General features: G+C 32.0%; 5 protein-coding genes across 5 annotated transcripts; 4 read left to right on the top strand and 1 right to left on the bottom strand.

The window, feature by feature from the left end:
• Nucleotides 1–1,729: 1,729 nt before the first annotated feature.
• On the top strand, nt 1,730–2,439 carry LOTGIDRAFT_173158 (hypothetical protein; the record flags this gene model as incomplete). Its single annotated transcript, XM_009050627.1, has 2 exons — nt 1,730–1,742; nt 1,841–2,439. 2 exons carry the CDS (start codon nt 1,730–1,732, stop codon nt 2,437–2,439), a joined length of 612 nt encoding a protein of 203 aa, XP_009048875.1.
• A 625-nt stretch (nt 2,440–3,064) lies between these two features.
• LOTGIDRAFT_173157 (hypothetical protein) lies at nt 3,065–4,109 on the top strand (the record flags this gene model as incomplete). The annotated part of the gene is made up of 2 exons (XM_009050626.1): nt 3,065–3,299; nt 3,670–4,109. The coding sequence occupies 2 exons, from the start codon at nt 3,065–3,067 to the stop codon at nt 4,107–4,109; spliced, it is 675 nt and encodes a 224-aa protein (XP_009048874.1).
• Nucleotides 4,110–4,835: 726 nt separating this feature from the next.
• On the top strand, nt 4,836–5,150 carry LOTGIDRAFT_173156 (hypothetical protein; the record flags this gene model as incomplete). Its single annotated transcript, XM_009050625.1, has 1 exon — nt 4,836–5,150. One exon carries the CDS (start codon nt 4,836–4,838, stop codon nt 5,148–5,150), a length of 315 nt encoding a protein of 104 aa, XP_009048873.1.
• A 4,579-nt stretch (nt 5,151–9,729) lies between these two features.
• Nucleotides 9,730–12,318, bottom strand: LOTGIDRAFT_173155 (hypothetical protein; the record flags this gene model as incomplete). The annotated part of the gene is made up of 3 exons (XM_009050624.1): nt 9,730–10,394; nt 10,838–11,035; nt 12,171–12,318. The coding sequence occupies 3 exons, from the start codon at nt 12,316–12,318 to the stop codon at nt 9,730–9,732; spliced, it is 1,011 nt and encodes a 336-aa protein (XP_009048872.1).
• Nucleotides 12,319–23,968: 11,650 nt separating this feature from the next.
• LOTGIDRAFT_140704 (hypothetical protein) lies at nt 23,969–25,395 on the top strand (the record flags this gene model as incomplete). The annotated part of the gene is made up of 3 exons (XM_009050623.1): nt 23,969–24,077; nt 24,248–24,403; nt 25,205–25,395. Coding segments are annotated over 3 exons (456 nt in total), but the record flags the coding sequence as incomplete, so codon positions are not given.
• Between the last annotated feature and the right edge of the window lie 1,401 nt (nt 25,396–26,796).

The raw sequence follows: 26,796 nt of genomic DNA, 5'->3' as shown, positions 1-26,796 counted from the left end.
CTGAACGAACCAGTGACCTGTACATCATCATTAGATTTCGGGGAAGGGAGGGTTTGATTCTCCCAAATGTACAGGCCTAGGGTGGAGCAGACACTTTATTTAGAAATTAGGATTAAGGGTCTTGATATTGGTTTTCTTCTGTTCTTATTCTGATCTGAAATTAGAAAAATAACTCGCCCGATGGGCGAGAAGTATAATATCTGTTATGTACTGATTGTTTTTAGTTTACTATGAACAATATTATCATTTAAGTTCTTATTTTTTGAATGTGCAACTATCATTTTCTGCTTATAGACATGGGGGAATTTCTCTTGAAGGCTCTTTAGTGGGCATGAACTATCTTGCTTGCTCGATTGCTGGTTGTATTAAACGGGACAACAAAGGGTGCTATGCCTACATTATGATGAATATTTAGTCCTATAGGTCTTGCTGTATAGAAACTCTTTGGAACTAATCCAACAAGCTGCTGAGCAAATAGGAAAACTGTGCTCCAAAGAACAACAGTATTTTGGATTAGGACATATGCCTATTCAAGGACATACTGGGAGACCAACTTTATTCATTCCATTTGAACAATTGGAATTTTTAGTTGCCAATGGGTTTTCTTTACAAACCATGGCAAATTTATTTTCCGTAAGTAAAAGGACATTATGTCTGAGGCAAAGTGAATATGGTCTTGAACTAGAAGTTACCGGTACTTCATTTTCCAGGGACTCGAAGAATTTCTGCGGATTTTTTCAATTCCGACATTTTTTGTAGAAGTAGCCTACCAATGCTGCATTTGAACATCCGGTTTTGAGGCTTATTTAGATTTCAGTCCCTTTGACAAGGAGCAATTATTGATTTATATTTCCGTTAGTTTCCGTGAATTTCCGGATTATGTAAATGAAGTAGGTCACGTTACCTTTTATGGTAAACGTTCAAGAATGCAGACGTTTACAACTCTCAAGAATACAGTGGTCGAACTTAAGAATTCATTTTCGTAAAGGAAAGTTTTTGCTTGAAAAATTATAGTTTTTAAGCATTAACACTCCCTTCGCTCGTGTTAACACTTAACAAAACTATAATTTTCAAGCAAAAACCGAGGGTTGGTGGCCTTATACATATACTTCTTTGCTCAATAGATTTCTTCATTAAATTAACTCATTTAAAAACAGAATGAGTTTAATTTTAAAACACGAACAACACAAATTCGAAGGAGATGGTTTCTTCTCAGCTCTGTCATCTCTCATCCAAAAAGTAGCCAACTTTGTCTCAAACAATAAATCCCTTATTTTCTCAGAAGCCCATGCTGTTGGATCTGTTGCAAAAGAAGGAGTAAATATAAGCGAGGCAGTGAAAAGATCTAACTAGTTGAAAGAATTACAACATATAGGGGAAATGCGAAATAAAAGACTGGAAAATTAAAAAGGCAATGGTTTTAAATTATTGGATAAAAATCTCAACTGATTAATGGGAGATAAGTTTTTTATTTACTTCAGAGTAAAATGACAACTAGTTTATACACAGTTATTGATTTATAATAGACTGAATAAAAACTCACACAATAAAAACCTTTAACGCCTAGTAACAGTCAGACTGACTATTATTGACTGGATATACGTCACTAAGTAACAGATGGTTATATTAACATATAACATTCCGCCCATGCCACGTCAGCATAGACAAACTAAACTCAACTATTAATACTGTCTCAATTTTGTTACGCTGGAAGATTAGGAATTTAATCATGCAAAATCAAGGTATGTTCTTTGTTTAATTCAATCATAAGACGAGAGGGTGGAATTAAGATGATATGTTATCTGTTGTTTTTCAAAATATCAATTTTGTTTTATTCCAGACACAAGTTTAATAGATGCCAACATTTCATATCACGTAGAACATTTAAACCATAACTGGCAATTGAAGGATATATTGTTAACTAAAGGGTACCAAGAGGCTAAGAATTTTCATATAGAAAAATTTGAAGAACTTAGTAAAAAGCCTAAAAATCAGTTTAGTGAAAATCTTACTCACAATAAGGGTTTGTTAAAAGAACTTAAAGCGCATCTACATGATATAGAAATTCCAATAACAATAGAACCATATGACCATACAAAAACTGGGGATGAAGCTGTCAAAAATATTGTGATCAACTGCGATCGATTTATAAAACAAGCCCCCTTCCGCTCCATTAAAGAATATGTTACTTTTGGATTATGGTTACAGAAATTATATATCTTAAATCACGGGGATTTCGAATCAATTCCGATAAATGAGTTAACAATATCAGTAAGTTGGAGTAGAAAATTACGTAAACTTGCCAAACTCTGTGACAAATATCCGAGGTTTCAAAATTTAACCATTTCAATTTCAAAATTATTGACGCAGGTTTTAAAAATAGAACGAGAATTAGAAAGAACAAGTGCTGAAGAACAAGCGTTTTGGAAAAGGATATAATATGTGACGTATATCTACCGATTCTCTAGGAGCGGTCATGACCTTAAACTATGTCTATTGATTGTGTAAGAGGGGAGATAACTCTGAACTATGTCTACCGATTCTCAAGGAGCGGTCATGACCTTGAACTATGTCTACCGATTCTCTAGGAGCGGTCATGACCTTGAACTATATCTACCGATTCTGAAGGAGCGGTCATGACCCCTGAACTATGTCTACCGATTCTCCAGGACCGGTCATGACCCTAAAGTATATCTACCGATTCTGAAGGAGCGGTCGTGAGGTGAACATTACCAATCTTATTTCCATGGGGGTAAATGGTTTCAAATAATAGGGTAAAACCTATCTTTAAAAATGACAGAAAAAAAATTACAGATTAGATCCGATCTATCAATTACATGATTCAATTCGTTATTCTTTTAATAAGATAAAAGAGGATTACATTATCATATCACCAACCGTAGGCTCTAGGTCTCAACTAAATGATGGGGATAGTGTCACCTTCGAGATTAATTCATTATCGAATTGGTTGCTTCTGTCTGATGCCTATTTCAGATGCGATTTCAAAATAAAAAAAACCAACACAACCTTAGAAAACAATTTCTTCCCATTTTTATTTACTGAAATGGTATTGGAAGCTGATTCAAATCCCATAGAAACCATCAAACATCCTGGGGAATTTGACACAATGTTGAAAACAGTTCTATATCCCAAAAGTTACGATTCTGTTTCCGGATGGATACCCGATGTTGGCGATGGAAGTGTTTTAAAAGAACCGATGAGAAATGTTCCAAATGATGCAAATGAAGATAGAATGAGAGCTATTGCTCGAAAAACAATAGAAAGAGTAGGACGAGCAGGTAATCATGGATTTGAAAAATGAGTACTTCAGTACAATAATGTTGTTGAGAATAATAGGTGGGGTAATTACGTAAATTGGAAATTCGGTCTATTGGAGCACAGAAAAGTTTCCATAGGGTTACCATATAAAATTCATCTACGAAGAGAAATCAAAGAAGATAGGATATTCTTTGGAGAGAATGCTTCAGATGCAAAATTAGAAATAACGAATCTCCAACTTTACATACCGGTAATAACACCATCAATTGAAGTAGAAACGAGAATATTCAACTCATTAACTAAAGATATTGAAATAGCATTTCTTCGTCGCAATACAATAGGTAACTGGAGAATCCACTACATGGCCAATCACTAACACTATTAAACCAGCAAGATATTTAATAGTTGGTTTCAAGAACTTACCAGATTCTCAAACGAATAACAATAATATCTTTAGAGTAGCAATGAACCAAACTCAAGATCCTATAATCCGTAAAGTTCAAGAAAGATTAAATAATGATAATTATTCTAACCAACCTTTAACAATTAATCCATCCACAAAGGATTATAATGAATTGTATACAAACTATAAAAATATGTGTGAATTATTTGGAAATCCACCTCAGTTTGAAAATGTAGATTTTGCAATTAATCATCCAATCTTCTGTTTTGATCTATCAGCTCATCAAGAAGATCTTTTCAAAACAGGAGTAAATATAAATATTCATATTGAAAAAACACAAGGAGATGTAACCGGTTATTGTTTATTATTGGAAGAAGCAAAACATTTAATTAAAATATCCGACAGACGGATGATTCGTATAGAATAATCATTTACTTTCTTAAAATGAAGCCGGAAACTTTAGTAAAAAGAATAATAGAAGTTATCGAAACGGAATCATCAACTACAATGGTAAAAGGATTAAAATATCTAAAAAATTATTGATAAATATAAACATTGTTAGAGATGATATAGATTTGGAAAGAATTGACAAGAGTGTAAAGGAAGGTGGATTTTTACCTTTCCTACCCTTGATATTTGCTGGTCTGGCCGCGGCAGGGCGACAACTGGTGGGGCGGTTGGGATAACACACGCCATCAACGCCAAGAAAGCAGCTGATGCTGAAAAAAGTGAAAAACGTAGACATAATATGGAAATGGAGAATATAGCACAAGGTTCAGGAGTAGCAGATATATTAGGGACAGTTAAAGAATTTGGAAATCGGTTTAGTGAAGAAACCAAGAAAAACTGTTAAAGAGGGATTAAGTAATCTTATAGATAAAATCGACACTGGAGAAATGAAGGTCAAACATAAGGGGAATGCCATAGTTTTTAAAAACATACGTTCTGGAGAGGGAATCTTTCTTTCAAAGTATAAAGAAGATGGAGTAATTTTTGTTTTCAATTAATCACGGAATGGATAGAGATACATTCAAAAAGGATTGTAAAGCACAATGGAGAAACCCAGATGATCATGGATATATATTCGTTAATACTAGAAAACCTGCGGGTGAAAAAATTATGACAGATATATCTTAATTTTATTTCTTTAAAAATGGGTGATTGGAATAATATTATAAAAAGAAATAGACAGTATATCAAAGCTAAGAATAAAATAAAGACTCAAGTTGAAAATAACAAATTACAACAACTTGGATTAACAGAAAATCTACAAACTCTATTTAACCCAATATTAAAAAGTCAAGAGGATATTAAACAAGACATTAAAAAGAAATTAGAAGTAGCAGCAACCCCCACACCTAAACAAATTCAACAACCACCGCATCCTTCTCCTCATCAAATAGAATATAAAGCATTATTTTTCAAATCCAAACCCAAATTTAGCAAAGAGCATTTCACCAATCATTGATGAAGTGGGGGTAATGTTTAATGGTTTTAGAATAAGATTTAAGCCAAATACCCCCGAATTTATAATCGATACAAAAGACTTTATATTTACATTAACAGAAGGATTAATAGATTTAATGAATGGTGGGGATGTTGGTATTGCCGATTACAAGGATTTAGTAGAATACTCAGACCTTCTACATACGATAAGAAAGACGGGACCCGAAACAAAAAGATTAAAAGAAGTTGATCAATATATAAGAGCTATTAATCAAGATGATGAATATGCTGAAGATGATGAAATCACACAAAAATAGACGAATTGGAAGAGGAGATAGCTGGAGAAAAAAGTGGACAAGGTATAACGTTTTTATCCGATAATAACGAAGAATTGCTTAATAGATTAGAAATAATATTAGCAGCAATGAAAGAAGGTCATCGTTCAGACAGACAATATAATGAAGTTAATTGTATATTAAAAAGATTCCTAGAGAAAGGTATCATAGATAAAAATGATTATAAAAACGTAATAAAAAATGCCAAATAAAGAACAATATTTCGTTATCACCTCAAATAAATCAGACATTAAATTGTCTCTAGATTATGAGTATGAACTCGATCGCAATGAAGAATATGAATTGGGATTAAAATATTTCTCTGTTTACAATTCCATTAGAAATATCAACGAAAATAATAACCAAATGAAAATATCAACAGATAAAGAAGCTACATTCAAAACCATAAGTTTACTACCAGGAAGCTATGAATACGTTGCCATAAACGAATATCTATCTGAATATGGAGGAAGTGCAAATGGTAAAAAATGGTAATTTAAATCTGAACAAAATAAAATTGATATTGAGAAATAATAGTCAAGTTGATTTCAACGTAGAAAATTCTTTGAATACTTTATTAGGATTTGATAAACAAATATACACCACCCGATGAAAGAATCAACTAATAATAGGCGAATCGGGTGCATACACGCAATCCACTTTAGCGCCACATAAAGCTAATGTCGAGAATGATATCGACGTTATTAATATTCACTGTAATTTAGTAAACGGTGGATTTTTCAATAAACACAAACGTCAGATTATTTACAGTATTCAAACATTCACTGTACCGATTGAATATAGAATTATAGAGAAACCATTTCAAACAACATATTTACCACTTAATTCCTTTATGATTAAAGATATAAATCTGGAAATCAAAGATGGTAAAAATAGGTTTAATGATTTTGGTAACGAGGAAATTGTTTTTCAACTTCATTTTAAAGAAAAGAACAAAATTTATTGAGTAATTAATCACTCTTCATTCTCTTCTTGAATATATAGGTAATCGAAATCATCAAATTCATAGTTTTCATCAAAAGTATACTCATTTTTATCACTATAAGGAAACATAATTCCTCCACTGTTTGGTGGTTTTCTCTTTACAAGATTCAAATAACTTCTAAAAACTTTCTTTTGTTTATCATCATCCTTTGGAATAACCACTCCATTTGTGAAACTTTTTTATTAAATTCATTCGACACATCATGTCCACTAGCCAACCGAATATAATCTTCTACACTTGTCTTTAGAATTAGAATAATCCTTAAACGTTTTCTTTTCTTTTAAAACACCATCAGAAGTTAGAATGATATTATATTTGACTTTTGGCGCTAAATACACCATCACCATCACCGTTATCATTCTTGCCTTTACAATATTCATTTTCAGATACCAACCCAGCTAGATTTAATCTATCCCAATTTCTAGATGAAATGTATAAATTATCAGTATCGGTATATTTCAGGTTTATAAAATCCATTTATTACATGAATGAAATTATTCATTATTTTTTTACTGTGAGATAAAACGAATGATCCCAAATGACTAGGTGTTAGTCCTGTAGATTTAGTTGAGTGATCTTCAGCAGTAATCTCTTTTTCTTCAATTTCTATCTCAACGAAATATGGAGTATCATTTATTTTTTCATAGTTTTTAACATGTGCGTCGAAGTTAGCCTGAAAAGTTTTTTCATTCCACAAATAATTACTCGTGATTCTATCCCTCTGAATAGATTTGACAAAGAAGGAATTACCTAATAATTTCATGCAATTATTACCCACAATATTACCTTCTCGTTTATATTTATTTCTAAGACCTCTTAAAATTAAAATATAATCTCTATATGGTGGAGTTTTAAATTTTTCTTCGTATACTATACCATCTAATATCCTGAGTATTTTACCACCGGCTTTAAGTATTTCTTGAATATCAACCGATGTTAAAACTTCTGAACAGAAATCATTTCTAAACCTGATCTGACATTGCTGAAGCGTACAAAACATTAGCATCAAATGCCATTAGTTTATTACAGTTTATTTTTTTTAAGTTTTGAATTAACTTCTGTTTTGTCTTTTGTGCTTGCGCTGTATTCTTTGAATAAATCATTTATGTTATCACTTGGTGTTTCACTTTGTGAAATACTTTCTGTATCACGTGGTGTTTCACTTTGTGAAATATCACTCCCTGTTTTACTTTGTGAAATAAATTCCTTTAATACATTACAAATTTCATCCATTTTGTTCGTTTCAAATAATTTTCTATTTGCCGAAACTCTTCCTCCTTTAATAGATCGTCTAATAAAATGTCTTATAAAAGGGTGTGTATGCGAATAAACTTTTTCTATATTTTCTGTTTCTGTATGTTTCGGAACCATTCTAGTAGTTTCATACCATTCTTCTTCAACCATTTCTTTATCGTAATGATACAAATAATACCAACTCTTAAAAGACAAAGCTGGAGCCGTTAGATTATTGGACATATTTTGGTTTACAACTTCTTTCGTGACTTGGTTATATTTTATCAAACAAGCTCAAGACATAGGGTATCTCTTTTAGCATAAGGTTCCCATTCCTGTCTTAAAGATTCCCAATTATCTTCGGTGTATTTTGCAATATTGATATCAGTGATCTTTCTCAAATCCATTGGTAGAGTAGATGAATTACCCCATGCCGCTAAACTAGATGTTTCATGTTGAAAGGAACAAGTGAAATTAATATGTTGTAAGTAATTATCATTGCTTGTTATTTCTTTCTGTCTTTTCCATTTTTTCTGTAAATCTTCATCTGTGTATGGATTAGATAAAGGTAAAGATAGAATTCCTCTGGGTGTTTTTAAAGGACAATGCGTTAGTTTTTTTTATATTTTTAAGCACGATCCAGTTATCAAAACCGCTACCGTTATGAGAAATTAATATTATTCTCTTTCTATCATATTGATCTAAATATTTCAACATTTGATCTATACAATCTGTACCTACAAATATTTCTACGATATTCATTAGTTTATCATAAAATTCTTCTGGAACATTACCTGTAGGATTTAAATGTGGAAAGAGATTATTTATTCTGTCTAGCATTTTTCTTAGTTTTTCTAAATTGATTAACGTACAGCATAAGGTATTGTTAAGGTATTGTTTTACGCGTTTCACTTTCTGAATATGTTTCATAATCCCAAGCAAATAACCCACCATCACTTATACTTGAAAACACGTTTAGTTTAAGAGGTGAAACCTGTGTTACTGCGTTATCGTCTCTACAGGTTTTCCATACTTGTTCATAATTATTTTCTATTTCTTTAATACCCAAACTTTTTTTATTTCTTCTTATAAGACAGAAATGTGAGTTGTGTAAATATAAAACCCAATCTAAGTCCTCTTTTTCAATTGTGGGGCGCAAATGTCTATTATTATGAGTATAAATTTGAAATGAAATATCACATTTCTTATTGAATTCATTAATTCTAGCAGTTGCCATCACTCCTTTTCTATTTGCTTTTGAGAAACCATTGATGAAATTTTGAAATTCATTTGTTAAATCTTTATTTTAAACATAATTTACACATTTGATAAAACAGTTACCATCTGTTGGTATGTAACAATTTTCATTTTTATATTCATTTATTTTTTTGAGTAGTTCACTTCCTCTTCCAACTTTTGATCTTTTGATTTCTTTAAAATTGTCTTTACGTATAAGGATTCTTCCTGTAAAATACCTATCAGAAGCATCAGATTCTAAATCCATTTTAGAAAAGATTGTGTGAAAAGATTTAGCATTGAAACCAACAAGATGCATATCTTGTTTGTGTTTTCCATCTTGACATATCTCTCCATCTATATCAATTTGTCCTTTGAATGTTAAAAATTTATCAGAAATAATCTTGATAATATTTGAAAATAGCACGTTTTCTATGAATGTTTCATCATCATTAAGCTCAATTGATTTATTCATATTATTTTTTATATATGCTTTTTTAATTATCTATTTTTTTAAGTATTTTTTTTTAACTTTTATTGCTGATATTTCCAAGCCACAAGATGAAGTTTGAATAGCAGTAATTGTGGCTAATACAGTACTGGAACCATTAATCCACCAGTTACTGCTGTTGCAAGTGTTGTTCCTACTGTTAGAACTACACTCAGTGTTTTGAAAACAGAATCAACTCTAATCCATCTTTTCTTACAATTATTATACTGTTCTAGTTTGACTTTTAACTCGTTTTGTTTGTCTTTATTGTTGTCTACTTTCCAGTTCCATTTTTAAGACATTAAATTAAGTGAATTTCTGATAACTTAAAAGATGGATAATTTTTATCTAAAATATCCATCTCAACCGCTGAGCCATGATAAATTTCTATAGTTTTAAAAATAGTAACTTCTACAGTTACTATAGATATTTCTTCTTTCGAATCATTAATCTTAATCAAATGAACTGAAATTTTTGGTTTTTTGATATTGATTTTTATCATACATGTATAAGTATATATACCACCAACTATTTCACTTTCAATTATTGATGAAAATATTATGAATTTGTTATCTTGTTGATTTTTATGAATATCAATTGAGGTAAATAAATCAGTATTAACAAAATATAGTTTTACATATTCAAAGTCTGTTGATGTTCGTAAAAAACTCATAACTCCTTGTTCCTCTATATTTTGTGGTTCTGGATTTCTAATAATACTTACTGATGGTGGAGTTTCCGTCTCCAATATCATATGGAATTTACCCAATCCAAACACCTCATCTTCTTTATCTGGTAAAATTGACATTCTCAACCTGTCTATATATTTTCCACTCGTTTTAATTTCATATAAGTAGGGATAAGCCTTACTGTTTTCATCGTTAATTTCCAATTCTTTAGTTTCTACATTTTCTCTACCATTGATAAACTGAAGAACTTTATGAGCGTTAAATTGATTAGATGTTTCTGATTTTTGTATGAAGAATATTGAATCAAATTTTGCAAAGGAAAAGTAATTTCAATTTGAAGTTTTCCTCGGAAAATAAAATATGATGAATTTTCTTCATTAAAAATACCTTGGAGGAACATAAAATCTTGAACAGAATATCCTTTAACGGTTGCTGTAAATCCATATTTTTTAAATTCATAATCTTATTATTAGTAATAGAAACATGTTTTCCACCAATATTTTTAAATGGAAGATTGAAATATTATGATTGTTTTATTTTCCTTGAGTTTGTTTTCTAATGTGGTTATATTTTTTTCCTGTTTTAAAACTTTATTATTAATAGTAATTATCTGCTCACTATAATCAATATTTTCTATCTGTTGTTGAATTTGTTGTTTAATATTTGTTAGTTCTTGTTGTAATTCAGTTTCTAATTCAGTTAATTTATCTTCACTCATACCTGGATTAATATTATCTATTAGTTGTTTAAGATCTTTTTTTTGTTTTGATATCTTATCATCTAAATTAGATATTAATGAAGTTAAAGATTGTAACTGAGTTTTATCTATTAGATTGAGTAATTGTTTTTGAATAGCGACTATTTCACAACTATCATTAAGTTTAGTTTCTAATGCGGCTAATTCATCTTCATTCATACCTGGAATAATATTATCTATTAGTTATTTAAGGTCTATTTTTTGTTTTGCTATCTTATCATCTAATTTAGATATTAATGAAGTTAAAGTTTGTAATTGAGTTTTATCTACTACATTAAGTAATTGTTGTTATATACCAACTATTTGTTTTTGTATTTCACTATTATCAATAAGTTTAGTTTCTAATGTTGTTAATTTATCTTCACATATACCTGGATTAATATTCGCTATTAGTTGTTCAAGATCTATTTTTTGTTTTGTAATCTTATCATCTAAATTAGATATTAATGAAGTTAAAGATTGTAACTGAGTTTTATCTACTACATTAAGTAATTATTCTTCAATAAAACTTTTTAAACTTGTTACTTCTTGTTGTAATTTAGTATCATCAATATAATCTTTATTATTTATTTGTCATTTGAAGAATCTTTTCACATCATTTATTCTTTCTTTTAAATGGTCTTTATTTACTTCAATTAAATTTAATTGATCCATTAAATATTTCTTGTGAACGGCATCGTAATCATTTTTTGGTAACTTTAAATTAGTTATGGTAAAATTATTCATATCTAAATCACCTTTTGTTCCACAAAATAAGGTTTTGCTTTTTTATCCATGCTGTTGTGTTAAGTTTTTTAGTATCTATAGGTAAAGAACCTAATCCAAATTTATTCGCCATTTTTATTAAGTTGAATTTATTATAATTTCTTTAAATTGTTTTCCTAAACTTAATTGATATAAAACCCAAAGTGAAAGCTGTCCACAAAACTTTTGTCCTGGTAATTGAATTTGAAATGTTAAACATTTTATTGCTTTCACTAATTGTATTATCTCTTCAGTTGGTTCTAATCCAAAAGAATCGGAGAAATAAAAGTTATTTAAAGAGTCTTTGTATAAAGCAGAGTGACGAACTCCGTTTTGATCTGAAGTATGTATATTTGTTATCGCATAAAATTTACCTTTCTTATCATTGAGATTATTTATTTCATCTCGCTTACAATAATAAAACGGTTATATATTTAACTCGTTTGCCCATCTCATAAGTTGAAAGTTTGTAGTTGTATCGGTTACGTATTTATCGAGAAAGATATTATTTTTAAAAGTTAGTTTTTTGAAGTTCGTTTTGATAGAACCTACCTATGATTTGTTCTTTGTCTTGATCGATTAATTCATATGTTGGAGGCAGGCCCGTAGCCAAGGGTCGCTTTTTTAAAATACACCATTTCTTTTTCCTCAATAGGAGCGGCAGGTAACTGAGTCTGAGTGAATGGCCAACAGTGGTCATTCTGGTCAGGCATTATGGTGGAATAAGTGCACCAGTCAGCTGCTCTTGCATTGTCGATCATATGATCATGAGTATTTCGATATTTTGATTTTACGTAACGAAAAATAAGGTTATGGCTTTCAGGGCTGCGTTATGCGAAATGGTTCAACAAAATACTAAGTATTCCTATCTGTAGACCTACTTAAGAACTGTTTTTAAATATCTTTCTGTTTATACTTAGCTGAGGATGAAACCAGACATCATAGCTTTTCATAACATTTTAAAATTTAATTACATTAGAATAGACAATTTGAGTTCGTTGAAAATCATAAAAAGTCTGCAGTAAAGCGTCGTTGGTAACAAAATTATTGGTCTGATACTGGATTGTAATCTGTCCCGTCTCAAAATTCAAAAGATTTGATTGGTTGATAATAAATTCTAACCAATACACATATATTATCCTAAAAAATATTCATATGAATCAAACAACCCAAAGTAGGAAAAATGGATAAATATTTGATCAAAAAAGACAAATTGCTTGATGGTTCCGACACTACTACGACTGACACACTGTGAAAGCAGCTTTTCAACTCTTACTCGCGTTAACTCACCACAACGACGATCTATGACTCAGCTTCGCCAGCGCAATCTTGTTCTTCTTGCCTTGAACAGAAAGCGTACTCAGAAAATTAACTTGGACGTATTTGTTCAACGTTTTGCCATAAAACATACCCGACTACGTTTAAACTAAAACGGCAATAAAATGTAGCGTATTATAACTTGTGTCTTTTAACAAAAATAATCTCTAATCTAAAATACTCCATGAAAGTCCGTTTCCCGACGTTTAATCGTCTGTCAAGGTGCTTTGCTAAATTGCCCCCCTCGATTGCACGTTTGACCCCCCAGGAGTACTGGTCAGGCTACGGGCCTGATTGGAGGTGATGTGCTATTTACTTTATCTACGATAAATATTTCGTTGGTCCAAAATCCAACGTAGCCTTTTTCGAATTAGCTTTTATATTTGAAAATACGAACTCGATCTCCGACTTGAAATTTGGGTTTGATATTTAAATTGTTTATCTCATTTTTGTAGTTATGTTGTGCGTTAATTGACTTTATAATATTTGGATTGTTGGTGGCTTGTGATGGCGTGACACCTATAGATGAATGAATTTTGTTGATATTGTATTCATCTACAACCTCTGGTAATATTTTAAGCCATTTTTGGGAATTCCGTGAACTTTTGAATAATTCATTTTTTAGAGTTCTATTATATCTCTCAATAACTACAGCTTTACCTTCATTATGTGTGCTGTAAATTTCAAATCCTAGAGATTTCATATTTTTGTTATAAAATTCACTTCCATTATCTACCCATAACTTTTGAGGTCGTCTGTCGGATTGTTTCATTATTGTTTCAAATGCGTGTTTGACTGATAAACCTGTTTTGTTTTTGAGAGGAATAACCCAAGCATATCTTGTGTACAAATAACGGTTAAACAATATTTATATCCTCTTTCAACAGTCATATTAATTAAATCAGCTGACCATATTTCATCTTTATAAAACACTTTGACTTTTTAAAAATGTTTGTTTTTTTTAAAATTCTTTGTGTATTTTATCTGCTATTCCCATACCCATTTTTATACGCCCACATGAATATGTGGTCGTATATTGTCGTCGCCCCTGTCCGTCGGTCCGTCGGTCCGTCGGTCCACATTTCTTGTGAGCACTATAGAGACTACAACATTTCTTGTGAGCACTATAGAGACTACAGTTTTCATCTGATTTTGATAAAACTTGGTGTGATGCTTTAGATTGATAAGATCTCGGTCAAGTTCGAATTTGACATATTTTCGATGAACGGTTTTTGAGATATTGCCCTTGACTTTGTTAAAACGTGTCGAAATTTGTTAAAAACAGTTCGTGGACAGGATTTAAGCTACAGTTTTCAACCGATTCTGATGAAACTTGGTGTGATCATTGGAATTGATAAGATCTCGGACGAGTTCGTACTTGACGCATTTTCGATGAACGGTTTTTGAGTTATTGCCCTTGACTTTGTTAAAACGCGTCAAAATTTGTAATAATAGTTTGTGAGCAGGATTGACGCTACAGTTTTCAACCGATTCTGATGAAACTTGGTGTGATCATTGGAATTGATAAGATCTCGGACAAGTTCTAACTAGACGCATTTTCGATGAACGGTTTTTGAGTCATTGCCCTTGACTTTGTAAAAACGCGTCAAAATTTGTTAAAATAGTTCGTGAGCAGGATTGAAGCTACAGTTTTCAACGATTCTGATGAAACTTGGTGTGATCATTGGAATTGATAAGATCTCGGACAAGTTCTAACTTGACGCATTTTTGATTTACGGTTTTTGAGTTATTGCCCTTGACTTTGTTAAACGTGTCAAAATTTGTTAAAAATAGTTTGAGAGCAGGATTGACGCTACACTTTTCAACCGATTCTGATGAAACTTGGTGTGATCATTGGAATTGATAAGTTCTAACTTGACGCATTTTCGATGAACGTTTTTTGAGTTATTGCCCTTGACTTTGTAAAAACACCTCGAAATTTGTTAAAAATAGTTTGTGAGCACAATAGAAGCTACAGTTTTCAACCAATTTTGATGAAACTTGGTGTGATCTCGGACAAGTTCTAACTTGAGATATTTTTGATGAACGTTTTTTGAGTTATTGCCATTGACACACGGCAAAAGTTGTCTTTTGCCCTTGATTAGAGCAGTGTGATTTAATTGTTTGTTGTATTTGGGTTATTAATATTGATTTTAGAAAATTTTGTAATATTACTCAGCACAAATAACTGGCATATATATATATGTAATTGAATTCAAACTAATAAAATTTCTTCAAAATAGTACTTTATTCACTAAAGACTATTTTATCATTTCTGACAGCTGCCAGTGGGCGTATGTTACCTTGCCTCGCAAGCTATCTTCATCTTTGCTTTCAAGAGTTTAATGATTAATGCTCTTTGCATTCTCTCTTTAAAAGTTGGATTTGGAATATTTTCAAGTTCGATTATCATTTGTTTGTCTGCTTCGTGTCTGGAAATTATGTCTTTATTTCTGTATAAAATGTCATGTTTAAGCGCAGCGGCGTCAACTCTATTGACTGGTTCTTCAACCGGTTTGGGTTTATCGTTTTCGTCTAATCGCAGATCTAACCTTGAACCTGGACAAGTGTAATTATGACCGGGAAGATGTTTTTCTCCGGGGTATTTTGCCCATGGAAATTCAGGAAGAGAACCTAATGATTTTTGAATGTCAGAACCGAAATAAGTTTTACATTTTTATCCAATAATTTTAAAACCATTGCCTTTTTTATTTTCTAGTCTTTTATTTCGCATTTCCCTTATATGTTGTAATTCTTTCAACTCGTTAGATCTTTTCACTGCTTCGCTTATATTTACTCCTGCTTTTGCAACAGATCCAACAGCTTGGGCTTCTGAGGAAATAAGGGATTTATTGTTTGAGACAAAGTTGGCTACTTTTTGGGATGAGAGACGATAGAGCTGAGAAGAAACCATCTCCTTCGAATTTGTGTTGTTTGTGTTTTAAAATTAAACTCATTCTGTTTTTAAATGAGTTAATTTAATGAAGAAATCTATTGAGCAAAGAGGTATATATGTATTAGGCCACCAACCCTCGGTTTTTGCTTGAAAATTATAGTTTTTTAAGTGTTAACACGCCCTTTTACAAAACTATGATTTTTCAAGCAAAAACCGAGTGTTGAGTAGGTTTTTTTTAAGTATTAACACGACTGGATGAACCCTATCGAAAATTAAAAAAGAGAAATGTTTCATAGGAGAAATGGACCTCGTTCTTGAAAACGCTGATGGTTTAATATTTGCCTTCTAGGGTTTTCACGAGCAAAAATTGAACACGTTTTCATGAACAAGGGCAATAACTCGTATTCAATATTATTCAGTATTGCCGCAAAGAGCTCAAAAGGAGTGTATGACTGAAGGATGAATAATTTTTTTTCAAAATCAATGTTGCCAGTGGGCGTATATTACCTTGCCTGGCAAGCTATCTTAGATAATAAAACTATATCTTGGGTTTGATAAAAACTGGTGAGACAACTTGTCTAAAGTTTATGCATTTATTATCCTGACTTTCAAACAAATTAAAAGAAATGATTTTAATTTATTTTCAAACATTAAATAGATAAATGAAAATAAATAAACATTCAAGAAATATAAAATGACAGCTTTTAATGCACACATAATTATCTTTTAATATTTTAAGTTTATTACATGCCAAGAAAGAAGAAGAAAAGTAATCTATCAAGACGAAAGAAGCAGAAAGATTTGATTTCTGCACTGACAGACAAAAGAAATGAAATGAAATGATGGAGTTTTACGTCCTACTTTTCTGCACCATGTGGGTTAATGAAGACGGGCAACGCCATGTAGGGTGAAATGAGGGAAATTTTGCCAGGACAGCGGCATTAGCCTGCTCTTTTTCGATTTCCAACTGTCGAGGGATCTTTAACGTGCACAGCCTCTAGCACACGGGGTCTCGGTTTATTTTCCCATCCGAACGACTAGACGCTTTTTCCATGTCAGCCCCTCATACCTGCATCACTGACAGGGGGAAACCGGGTTTGAAAAATCCGAAGGTATTATCTCAACCTATGCCAGGATTGAACCCTGGACCTTCAGGTTAGCGAGTAAGCGATTGCAGATGATGGAAATTCAAATGATGAAAATGTTGGGCTATTTCTAGTTGTATTGGAAGAAATATCCAATACAGATGATGGACATTTTTATGATGGAAATGACAGCCCCACAAATGTGACTGACAAACTGAATTCAGATGTATTGGAAGGAAATCCATCCGTTACAGATGATGTTCCCATTCAAAGAAAATGGGTGAACATTTGAAAAATATTTTAAATTTGAAGGAAAGCAGACAAACGTGATTCGACTGAAAGAATTAAAATCAGATCAAGGAATGAGGTATTATAAAGAATACAACAATTTGAGAAGAACTGATCCTGAATTCAGGGCAGCTAAAATTTGAGAGAAACTCCCACCAAGAGGAGAAAAAGAAATGAAGATCCTGATTACAGAGATTTGAAGGAAGAGGTTGGAGCTAAAAGTGCCAAAAGAGCTGATTCTGATTTCAGAGCAGCTGAAAGAGAAAGGAAAGTGGTAAACAGACTAAGAGAGCTAATCCTGCTGTAAGAAAAACTGAAAGAGAAAGGGAAGTCTATGGTAAACAGACTAAGAGAGATGATCCTCATTTCAATGCAGCTGAAATTTTTCAAAGAAAGGAGAAAGATCTTTCATCAACTGTTGAATTTATTTCTGAATTTCACAAGAATATCAAAAAATTGGCCAACTTACGTATGGGTGTCTTGTCACCAATTGTGGTTCAGACATAGTGTAAAAGCGTGCCTTCGTATGCGTAATTCAAACTGCAGAGCTTTGTTTGAAAAATGATGGATGGGTATGTGGTATACCAGTGTATACACGTGAAAAGTAGGCCTACATAAAGAAAACAAAATTCCACCTTGTTTGAATGAAAATGGAATGAATTTTCCAAATAAACCAAACAGTCTGGAGTTATTCCCTGTAGAATGGAGACTGTTGTCCCTACGAATACCTTTCATGAAGGTATAAGCTGCTCCCAGTGGGAAACAGAGGAAAATTCATGGAAATGTTGTTCATGTCACTACAACTGTTCGAATGTTGCCTAGAGCAACAGGTGACACAATTACATTAGCAGCTCAATTAAAAAGGCAATTGAAATACAATCATGCCGAGATGACTGAAAACATTCGGCCCTACAAGATCGGAGAGGCTGCCGATTGGCTTCAGGAAAATTGCTTTGAAGAAAATTGGAATCAGGGTCTTGAAAATCTTGGCAATGGAGTCTTGAAGGATTCTGAATTTGACGGGATTCCAGAAGTCGTAGACTTGAATCTCAAAAAAGATGATGGAAAGGGGGATCTTGAAAATCAGGGCAATGGAAAAGTCTTGCATTTCCTAACATTTTCTTTAGGAAAGGTCGAACTGCAATTTCTGATCGACCTACTAAGGTTTATTGCAGTGAAATTTGTAAATCAGAATTAAGAAGATATGATTGGAGGGCAGGCAAATGCATTGACAACATCTTTTTTAAGTTAAAAAAGTTGCAAATGAAAACATTGCTTATAGGTGCTCAAATAGCCCTTGGAAAAAACAAAACTGATGGACGGAAAGTAACAGTTGGAGATTTAAAAAAAATTCAGCAACTGTTAAAAATTTGATAAAAGGGGGAATCAATGGAGAAGCTACACATGTCTAAATAATACTGATCCAGAATTTTTTTCTTTTCAAAACAGATACAAGTTTTATGTTATTAAATTATTCTACATTATTGAGAATAGAGCGGAAAAGAAGCCATTTTTCACTAAAGGTGTTGGAATCGTGATTTTTTTGATTTAAAGTCTATTTGTGAATTAATGTAAATAATCATGTTCTGGATAGTTGGCTTCCTGTCTTGGTTTTCACAGAGGTATATATAATATTTAACAACTAAAGACACATTTATTTTCTATTGCATTTGTTTTAAAAGTAAATGATGTGATTCCATAGGGTTTGAATACATTTACACATAAAAAAAAGATGATCTAATGTTTCCTCCTCCTCCTGGCAAATGCAAAGTGGACTTTGCACATATCCTATCTTAAAAAGAAAGACGTTACTGTTTAATATATTATTTTGGATTTTAAATTGAAGTTCTATTATTTTAGTATTTGAAGAATTCGTCCTTGCTATCATATTTATTGTTTTCCAATCCATTTCTTGATTAAATCTATTTTCCCATTTTAATTGACTTCTACTGAATTATTTCCTATTAAAAGATCATATATATGTCTACTGCCAGTTTGTTTAAAAAGAACTTTATGATATATTGAGAGATGTGGGCCATACATTTTTGTAGGTATTTATGTACTTTTTTGACTGTTCGAATAATTCTTTCATAGTCAAGGAAATTTCCATTAACCAATCTAAATATACGTTTTATATCGTTAAATGAATACATTTCACCACTCTCATTAAAAAGATCTAAATTTGTACGTATCCCTCTATCAAACCATTCTTTAATAAAAAAAATTTTATCACTACAAGAGAACCAGATAGGGTAGGCTATGTTTTTACCAGAATCATTCATAATATTGCATAAACTTTCCAAGCACTAAAAACATCTTTCCAAAAAGGATTTTTTGATTTTAAACTTTCCAAGTTTGTGGAACCGCATGAGAATAAAAAATACATTGAAATTTTTATGTTTGTTTGTGAAATAAGCATAACGTTCATTTCCTGTGTAAATACGTTTAATCCAAGTGATTTTTAATGCATTATTGAAAATTTTAATATCTGGCACTCTTAAACCCCCATTTAGATAATCTTGTTTCATAATTTCTCTTTTTATCTTGTCTGGCTTGTTATTCCAGATGAATTTGAAAAACATACTTTCTATTTCATTAAATACGCGATTATTTGGGTTTGGTAAGGATAATAGTAACTGTATGAACTTGGGTAAAACAAGAGATTTAATGACACATATTCTGCCAATTATTGTTAATGGACGCCATTTCCACATGCCCAATTATAGTTTCTTTGCGCTATTTATCTTTTCTCTGAAGTTAAACTCTGGCCCTCTTACATTTACTAGACAATTTGACTTCCAGGTCAAACTGCTTTTTAAAGATGTTTTACTTCTAAAGAAAGAAAAGTCACCGATTTTTTTTATAGAGTTTAGCTCCAACACAGAAGTTCACCACATTTCCATACATTGCTGTGGTGTGCGGAAGCTCCTGTCTATGGTGAAAGAAGCATTGATGAAATTTGTAAATTTGTTGATTCTACAATTACATACAATTAGAATGATGGAGGATGAAAATTTGGATGAAAGAGTATATGAAAAATCAAACTCACAAGCAAAGAATCAAAAAACTTGTCGATTTGGTTTACCCAAACCTTCTATGAAAGAAACTAAAATTTTAGAACCACTTGAATGTGGTTTTCCACATGCCCAGAATTGTAAGGAAAATTATAGTAAAATGAAACTGGTCATGGGTGACATGATTGAAGGAGAAGACATAACTTTTGATGAGTTTTTGGAAAACGCAGATTTGAAATATGATGACTTTATCGTTCAAACGATCTGTTCCTGGGGTGATAGGATATGTAAATTTTAACATTGATAAAGTACCTGAGGAGAGATGAATTTGTAGACCCAATTAGAAATCATATTTCTTATGGTGAAAGGTTTGCAGAAATGAGAGATAGAATAGCATCTCAGCAGGTTTTGTTTGAAAATAACAGATCAGCTGTTGCTGCATCAATGATTGCAGAAAAAGATAACTCGGATGATGCCTGGGACAAAGAAGTCCCTTCAGGTCAACAGCCTGAGAGAGAGGATGACCAGGAAGAACAGGCTAATATAGATGTTCTGAAAGAGAAGGAAGAGTCTGTTAAATTTTGATATGACATTGGTCCAGATTTTGGTATACCCAAACAAGACACTGCATGAAGATGCCATAAAATGAGTATAGACATTTGATGAGATCTCTAAATGTGGAGCAAATGAAATTTGTAAATGACACATTACGTGTCATTAAGACATCTGAAAACCAAGTTTTTAGATTTTTGAGTGGTGGGGCTGGTGTAGGTAAAAGCTGAGAAAAGAGCTAAAACCCTCTTCTTCCAGATTTAATATTACTGTTTTAAGCATTCTTAAATTGCAGAAATGAAATATTTGGATTTTGGGGGGTTTTATTGTTGTCCAATAAGACATAAGACTAGTTTAATGATTTCACAAAGTCCTAATGGTCTGTCAACCATAAATTATTTAAGATAGCTTGCCAGGCAAGGTAATATACGCCCACTGGTAGCTTTGATTTTGAATAAAAATATTTGGCAGTACAGTAACAATCACCAGCATGCAATATTCAACCTTCAGTCATACACTTTTTTTTGAGGGTGATACTGAATAATATTGAGTATGAGTTATGTTCTTGAAAACGTGTTCAATTTTTAGCTCTTGAAAACTCTAGAAGGCAAATACGGTCCTAAATAATAAAACAAAGTTTTGTTAAAATCCGGCAAGAATCATGCCTTTTAGTGTTCAAGAGATAAAATTTGAAAGCGTGTTCAAGAACGAGGTCAATAATTCCTATGAAACATTTTTCGATTTTCGAAAGGGATCATCCATGGGTGATATTAAAAAATTCACCAAGTTTTGTCAAAATCCATTAAGAATTGTGTCTTGTAGAGTGTTTACGAGCTAAAAACAAGAACAAGGGCAATAACTTATACTAAATATTTTTGGATTCTTCTAATTTTCAATAGTGTTCATCCTTGGGTGATTACGAACACACCAAGTTTGAGTCAGGGCTACCTCATACGTCAGTGAGTTCGTCACTCCGTCAATGAGTTCGCCACTCCGTCACTGGAGTCCATCAATACGTCGATGCTACCTTACAATTTTATAACATTTGTTTTTAATAAGTTCTGAAACGAAAAACGACATTTCACGGAATATTTGAATCAAATCGTCAATAGAACATGTCAAAAACTAAAAACTACAACGTACAAATTGGGGAATATCTAAGTTCCATCAGTAAACGGAAATAAAATACAAGCTATTGACTTCGATTTTCGTGTTCCTAAAGCATCGTAGGCCTACTGCCTTATTATAGGCCTAAAAGCCAATATTTGAAGTCTATTAAGAGCTGCTGAAGAATAATTATTACAAGTTTCCTGAATGGAGCAGCAGTAATCAATGTGGGACTGAAAATGAGCGAAATAGAATAATTTAATAAAAGGAAGGAGAAGTTTAATCTTATGCATCTGAAATAATTTCTGATTTCAAATTTTACAAATATAATTAACATGTTTATGCAAACACCTGTTTTAGTTAGAAACAGAGTTGTTGCCTTTCCTCAGATCATGAAACTGCTGTCATAGGTCGACATCTCTTAAAGACAGAATTTTTGACATTTTTTGGTTAAAAATTATTAGCCTACTCTTCTGTGTAATGATAATTTTACTCAATTTTTGAATAGACAAGCAATATAATTAATTTGGATTGCTCGTGGTTATTAAAAGACTACATTATAGAATCTGTCAGTTTGCGGTTAAAGGGAGACAACCTATTACAAGTTTCAGGAATGAGACCAATTTAATTTCAACTTCATCGTTAACAGATTCGAGAACGCAATAGAATGTACTTTTGATCGTATTTTAACTAAACCTGGTATGCTTATGTATTTTGCTGAGATCTCAGATGAGTTAACCATTTACAATTAAGTTTTGAGTTATTGCCCTTAACTTGTCTTGTTTTGCTCGACGGGCTCGATCTTCTTTCTAGACTTTTTTTTCAGTCGCTTCCCCTTGACCGCGAACGTAAAATAAGAAATGAGTAGAACACTTTCTGTCAGTGACAAATGATAAGAAATATTATATTATAATCAGGAGGAATAAGATGGGATTTATACTATGAACATTTTTCATATTTTTTTGTAAAATATTTTTGGTAATATTGTTCAAATCATTAATTAAGATCAGTCTTAAATGGTTCCTTCGTCTGATCTATCTGTAATAAATTGTTAAATTGTGCATTTCTTACTCAGTTAGGTTTTACTAAAAAATCATATAGAGTTAGGTACCTTTGTAACCCCAATGAACCCAATATCAATTATCATACGTTGCAATTGAATACATAAAGAAAATTGTCTGATAAATACCGAACAGTGTTATAAATGTTTTATACGACCACTGGTTTCGAGCTTGAGTATTTACTCTGAAGGATAAGCAATAGTCATAGAAATTTTGATTCTCCCATTCATTGGGGATTTTAAGTATTTCATGTTACTGACAGTTGTAAAGAATTAGTTCTGACAATGTCTACAATAAATGGTAAATTTTGTATGCCCCGTGAGGACATTATCTTAAACTGTTGTCAGACATCTAACTCTAAATTTCCCAGAAGTATTTACCTTTACTTTCCAAGTCACCTCCCCTGATATTTCTTTTCTTATCTGTTTTGATACTCAACCTTGCAGGGTTGAACATCTCTGGTCTATACGTATGTTGATTTGTTTTGTGATGTCATCTTAATATTGCATAATTCATGAAAACATGTCTTTGGAATCTAAACAGTAACTAACGGGTACCCTACACTGTGGTTATTTGATAGAATTTGAGGCCGTTAACTAGTCCCTTTGAAAATTTTATGTACCCAATTAACACTAGGCTGAAATAAAGACTTTTTGGCAGATCAACTACCAAACTACCAAATGCAGATTTCCCTTTCTGACATAATATAGAAATTAAAACTTTATAATTAGTGGTAAAAACAAACCAATTAAGAACCAATTATTGAATGATATAAGGTCCAAAAAATTGTTATATTTTCCAGTAAGACGATTGCGGATAAATGAATTTACTTATTTGATAATTCCCACTTAATTTTGATTGGCATATGTCAATATCATGGCAAGTTAACTTCGTACATCTAGCAATGGTAGATCCATTAAGAATTAATTAAGAGTTAAATTTGCTGACCTGTCTTAAAACGACTTATATAGGGATTTTAATACGTACGGTATAGCTTTTCTATATATTCTGATATTCTAATAGTAATCTAGAAACTGGTAGTCTGGATATTGACAGTCTAGATACTGGTAGTCTGGATATTGACAGTCTAGATACTGGTAGTCTGGATATTGACAGTCTAGATACTGGTAATCTAGATTGTAGTTGACTAGAAACTTTTAGTTTAGATAGACCAGGTAGACTAGATTTAGTTAAACTAGTATAGATACCGGTTGATCAGTTACTGGTAGTCTAGATATTGGTAAACTAGATACTGGTAGACTAAATATTAGTAAACTGGATACTGTTAGACTAATTATTGGTAGTATAGTTACTGGGAGAATAAATACAGGTAGACTAGATACTGGTAGTCTAGATACAGGTAAACTTATTACTGGTAGACTAGACACTGGTAGTCTAGCTACTGGTAGTCTAGATACTGGTAAACTAGATTCTGGTAGACTATATACCGACAATTTAGATACTGGTAGACTAGATTCATATTGACCAGTCACTTGTAGACTAGTGTAGTTACTGGTAGAATAGATACCGGTAGTCTTGATACTGGTATTATTATTATTATACACATTTTTATCGTCCACCTTTCACATACGTGTTCAAGTACACAGTACAATACAGGCCCTAATACATACACTAAAACTGAATATCATATAAAACATACACAATAAAATAAAACAAATAAAATAATGAAGATTATGAGAATCAAATAATAATAACAAAAATACAAATAAACAACTCAATACATTAATAATCATAGAAAAGGAAGATTTTTATTATTATTATTATTATTTATTAAAAGGCTAGAGTGAAGAGATGTGTTCTTAAAACTATAGGTAGAAGTTATTGATCTTAAATTGAAAGGCAGATTTATTCCAGGAGAGGCACCTGTACAGAGAATAATAATAATATTTTAAATTCTATTCTGTATTTAACAGGGAGAAAATCATATAAAACTGATGTAATATGGTCATGGAGTTTGGTTCTAGATATGAGGCGTGCAGCAGTATTTTGAACTTTGGTTAATTTTTTCAGAAGCTTGTCAGGAATGACAGAAATAAAATTATCTAAACGCGATGTTATCAATCAGTGCTTTAAGTAGTCTAGATACTGGTAATTTAGATACTGGTAGTCTAGATACTGGTAAACTGGATTCCGGTATTCTAGATATTGGTAGTCTAGATACTGGTAGTCTAAATAATGTAGTCTAGATACTGATAATCTTGATACTAGTAATCTAGATACTAAAAACTGGATTCCGGTATTCTAGATACTGGTAGTCTAGATTCTGGTAGACTAGATACTGGTAATCTAGATATTGGCAATCTAGATATTGGTAGTATAGATGGTGGTAGTCTAGAAACTGGTAGTTTAAATACTTGTAGACTAGATATTGGTAAACTGGATACCGGTAGTCTAAATACTGGTAGTCTAGATACTTGTAGTCAAGAGATTGGTTAAATGGATACCGGTAGACTAGATATTGGTAAACTGGATACCGGCAGATTAGTCATAGGTAGTTTAGATACTGAAAAACTAGATACTGGTAATCAAAATACTACTAGTCTAGATACTGGTTGACTAGATCAGTGCTTCTCAACAGGGGAGGAATTGGAAGACCATTGGGAGAATTAAAGGGACATTCCGTCGCATTTTTTTTTTTGCTCAAATTTGTGAAAACTATACTCCAAAATCTAGAGAACAGTGTCCCTGTTTTAACCAAAACAATCCAGCCAAAAGTATCTAAAAGGTTTAAGTGAACTTGTAAATTTCGTTATGCTTTGTGGAAGCTGTTAAAAACTACTGTACGGATTTAAGTAAAATAAACGCCTAATTGCATTCTAAAGGTTTCAACTAACAATATCGAACCATTATAAACCCAAACACCAAAACTAGGTCAAACTGCTTAATTAGCAATTAGTACTCAACGTTTTTACTTAACCCTTGACCCTTAAAACTTGACCTCATGCACTGAGGATGAGAAGCACTGGACTAAATACTGATAGACTAGATACTGACAGTCTATATACTAAATACTTGTTGTCTAAATACTGGTAGTTGTAGATTGGGAATAGGTGGGATTGATACTGGTAAACTAGATGCTGGTAGATAACGGTAGATTAGGAATAGGTAGGATTTATACTGGTAAACTATACTTGTATTGAGATATTTTGCAATAATTGAATTACTTCTTGCTTTGAATTGACAACAAATGTGATAAAAATTCACTGAGATATTTTCTATTGAAATAATTAAGTAGAATAATCTCCTCATGTTTCTTCCTAATTAAGTTAAAAAGTAAAATTGACGGATTTATTCCGATGGTGCGTGAATTGGTTCTGATGAGATCACGTGTCTGGTTTTCGTACGGTTGTCTTATCTATGGGATTGGACATGTGCTGCCATCTTGGAAGATTGAGACGGAATTTAATTCAATTTCTTATTCAAATAGCACTAATTTAGCGAGTGTTTAATGGCTAATATAGTCAAGCAATTTGGTGAAAGGTGTCAAGGATCAACTTTATTTTATCAACAGCATGGCTTTATAGTTTATATTAGGTTATTTCTATAACATTATAATATTAATGCTTCATGGTGTATCTCTGTTAGAGATTAATAGCCTTTCATTTTAAACTATCGACAAGTGCTGATTTCTATTATTCCACCATGATTGATATATAAATAACATCGGGTAAATGAAAATCCACCATCGGGTGAGACGCATCCAGTATTGGACTAATCTAAACAGTAATTCGGTATAGTCTAATAACATACAACACTATCAAGCTAAATTTTTCACAACCTTGAAGACGCGATATTATAGACTTCCCTGGAAGCGCCTACGTTTTGCTGAACGTTTGA

This window comes from Lottia gigantea (assembly GCF_000327385.1).
Source record: "Lottia gigantea unplaced genomic scaffold LOTGIsca_150, whole genome shotgun sequence".
NCBI lineage: Eukaryota > Metazoa > Mollusca > Gastropoda > Lottiidae > Lottia > Lottia gigantea.
Note: the sequence above shows the minus strand (reverse complement) of the source record. Positions and strands in the feature narration are given on the sequence as shown.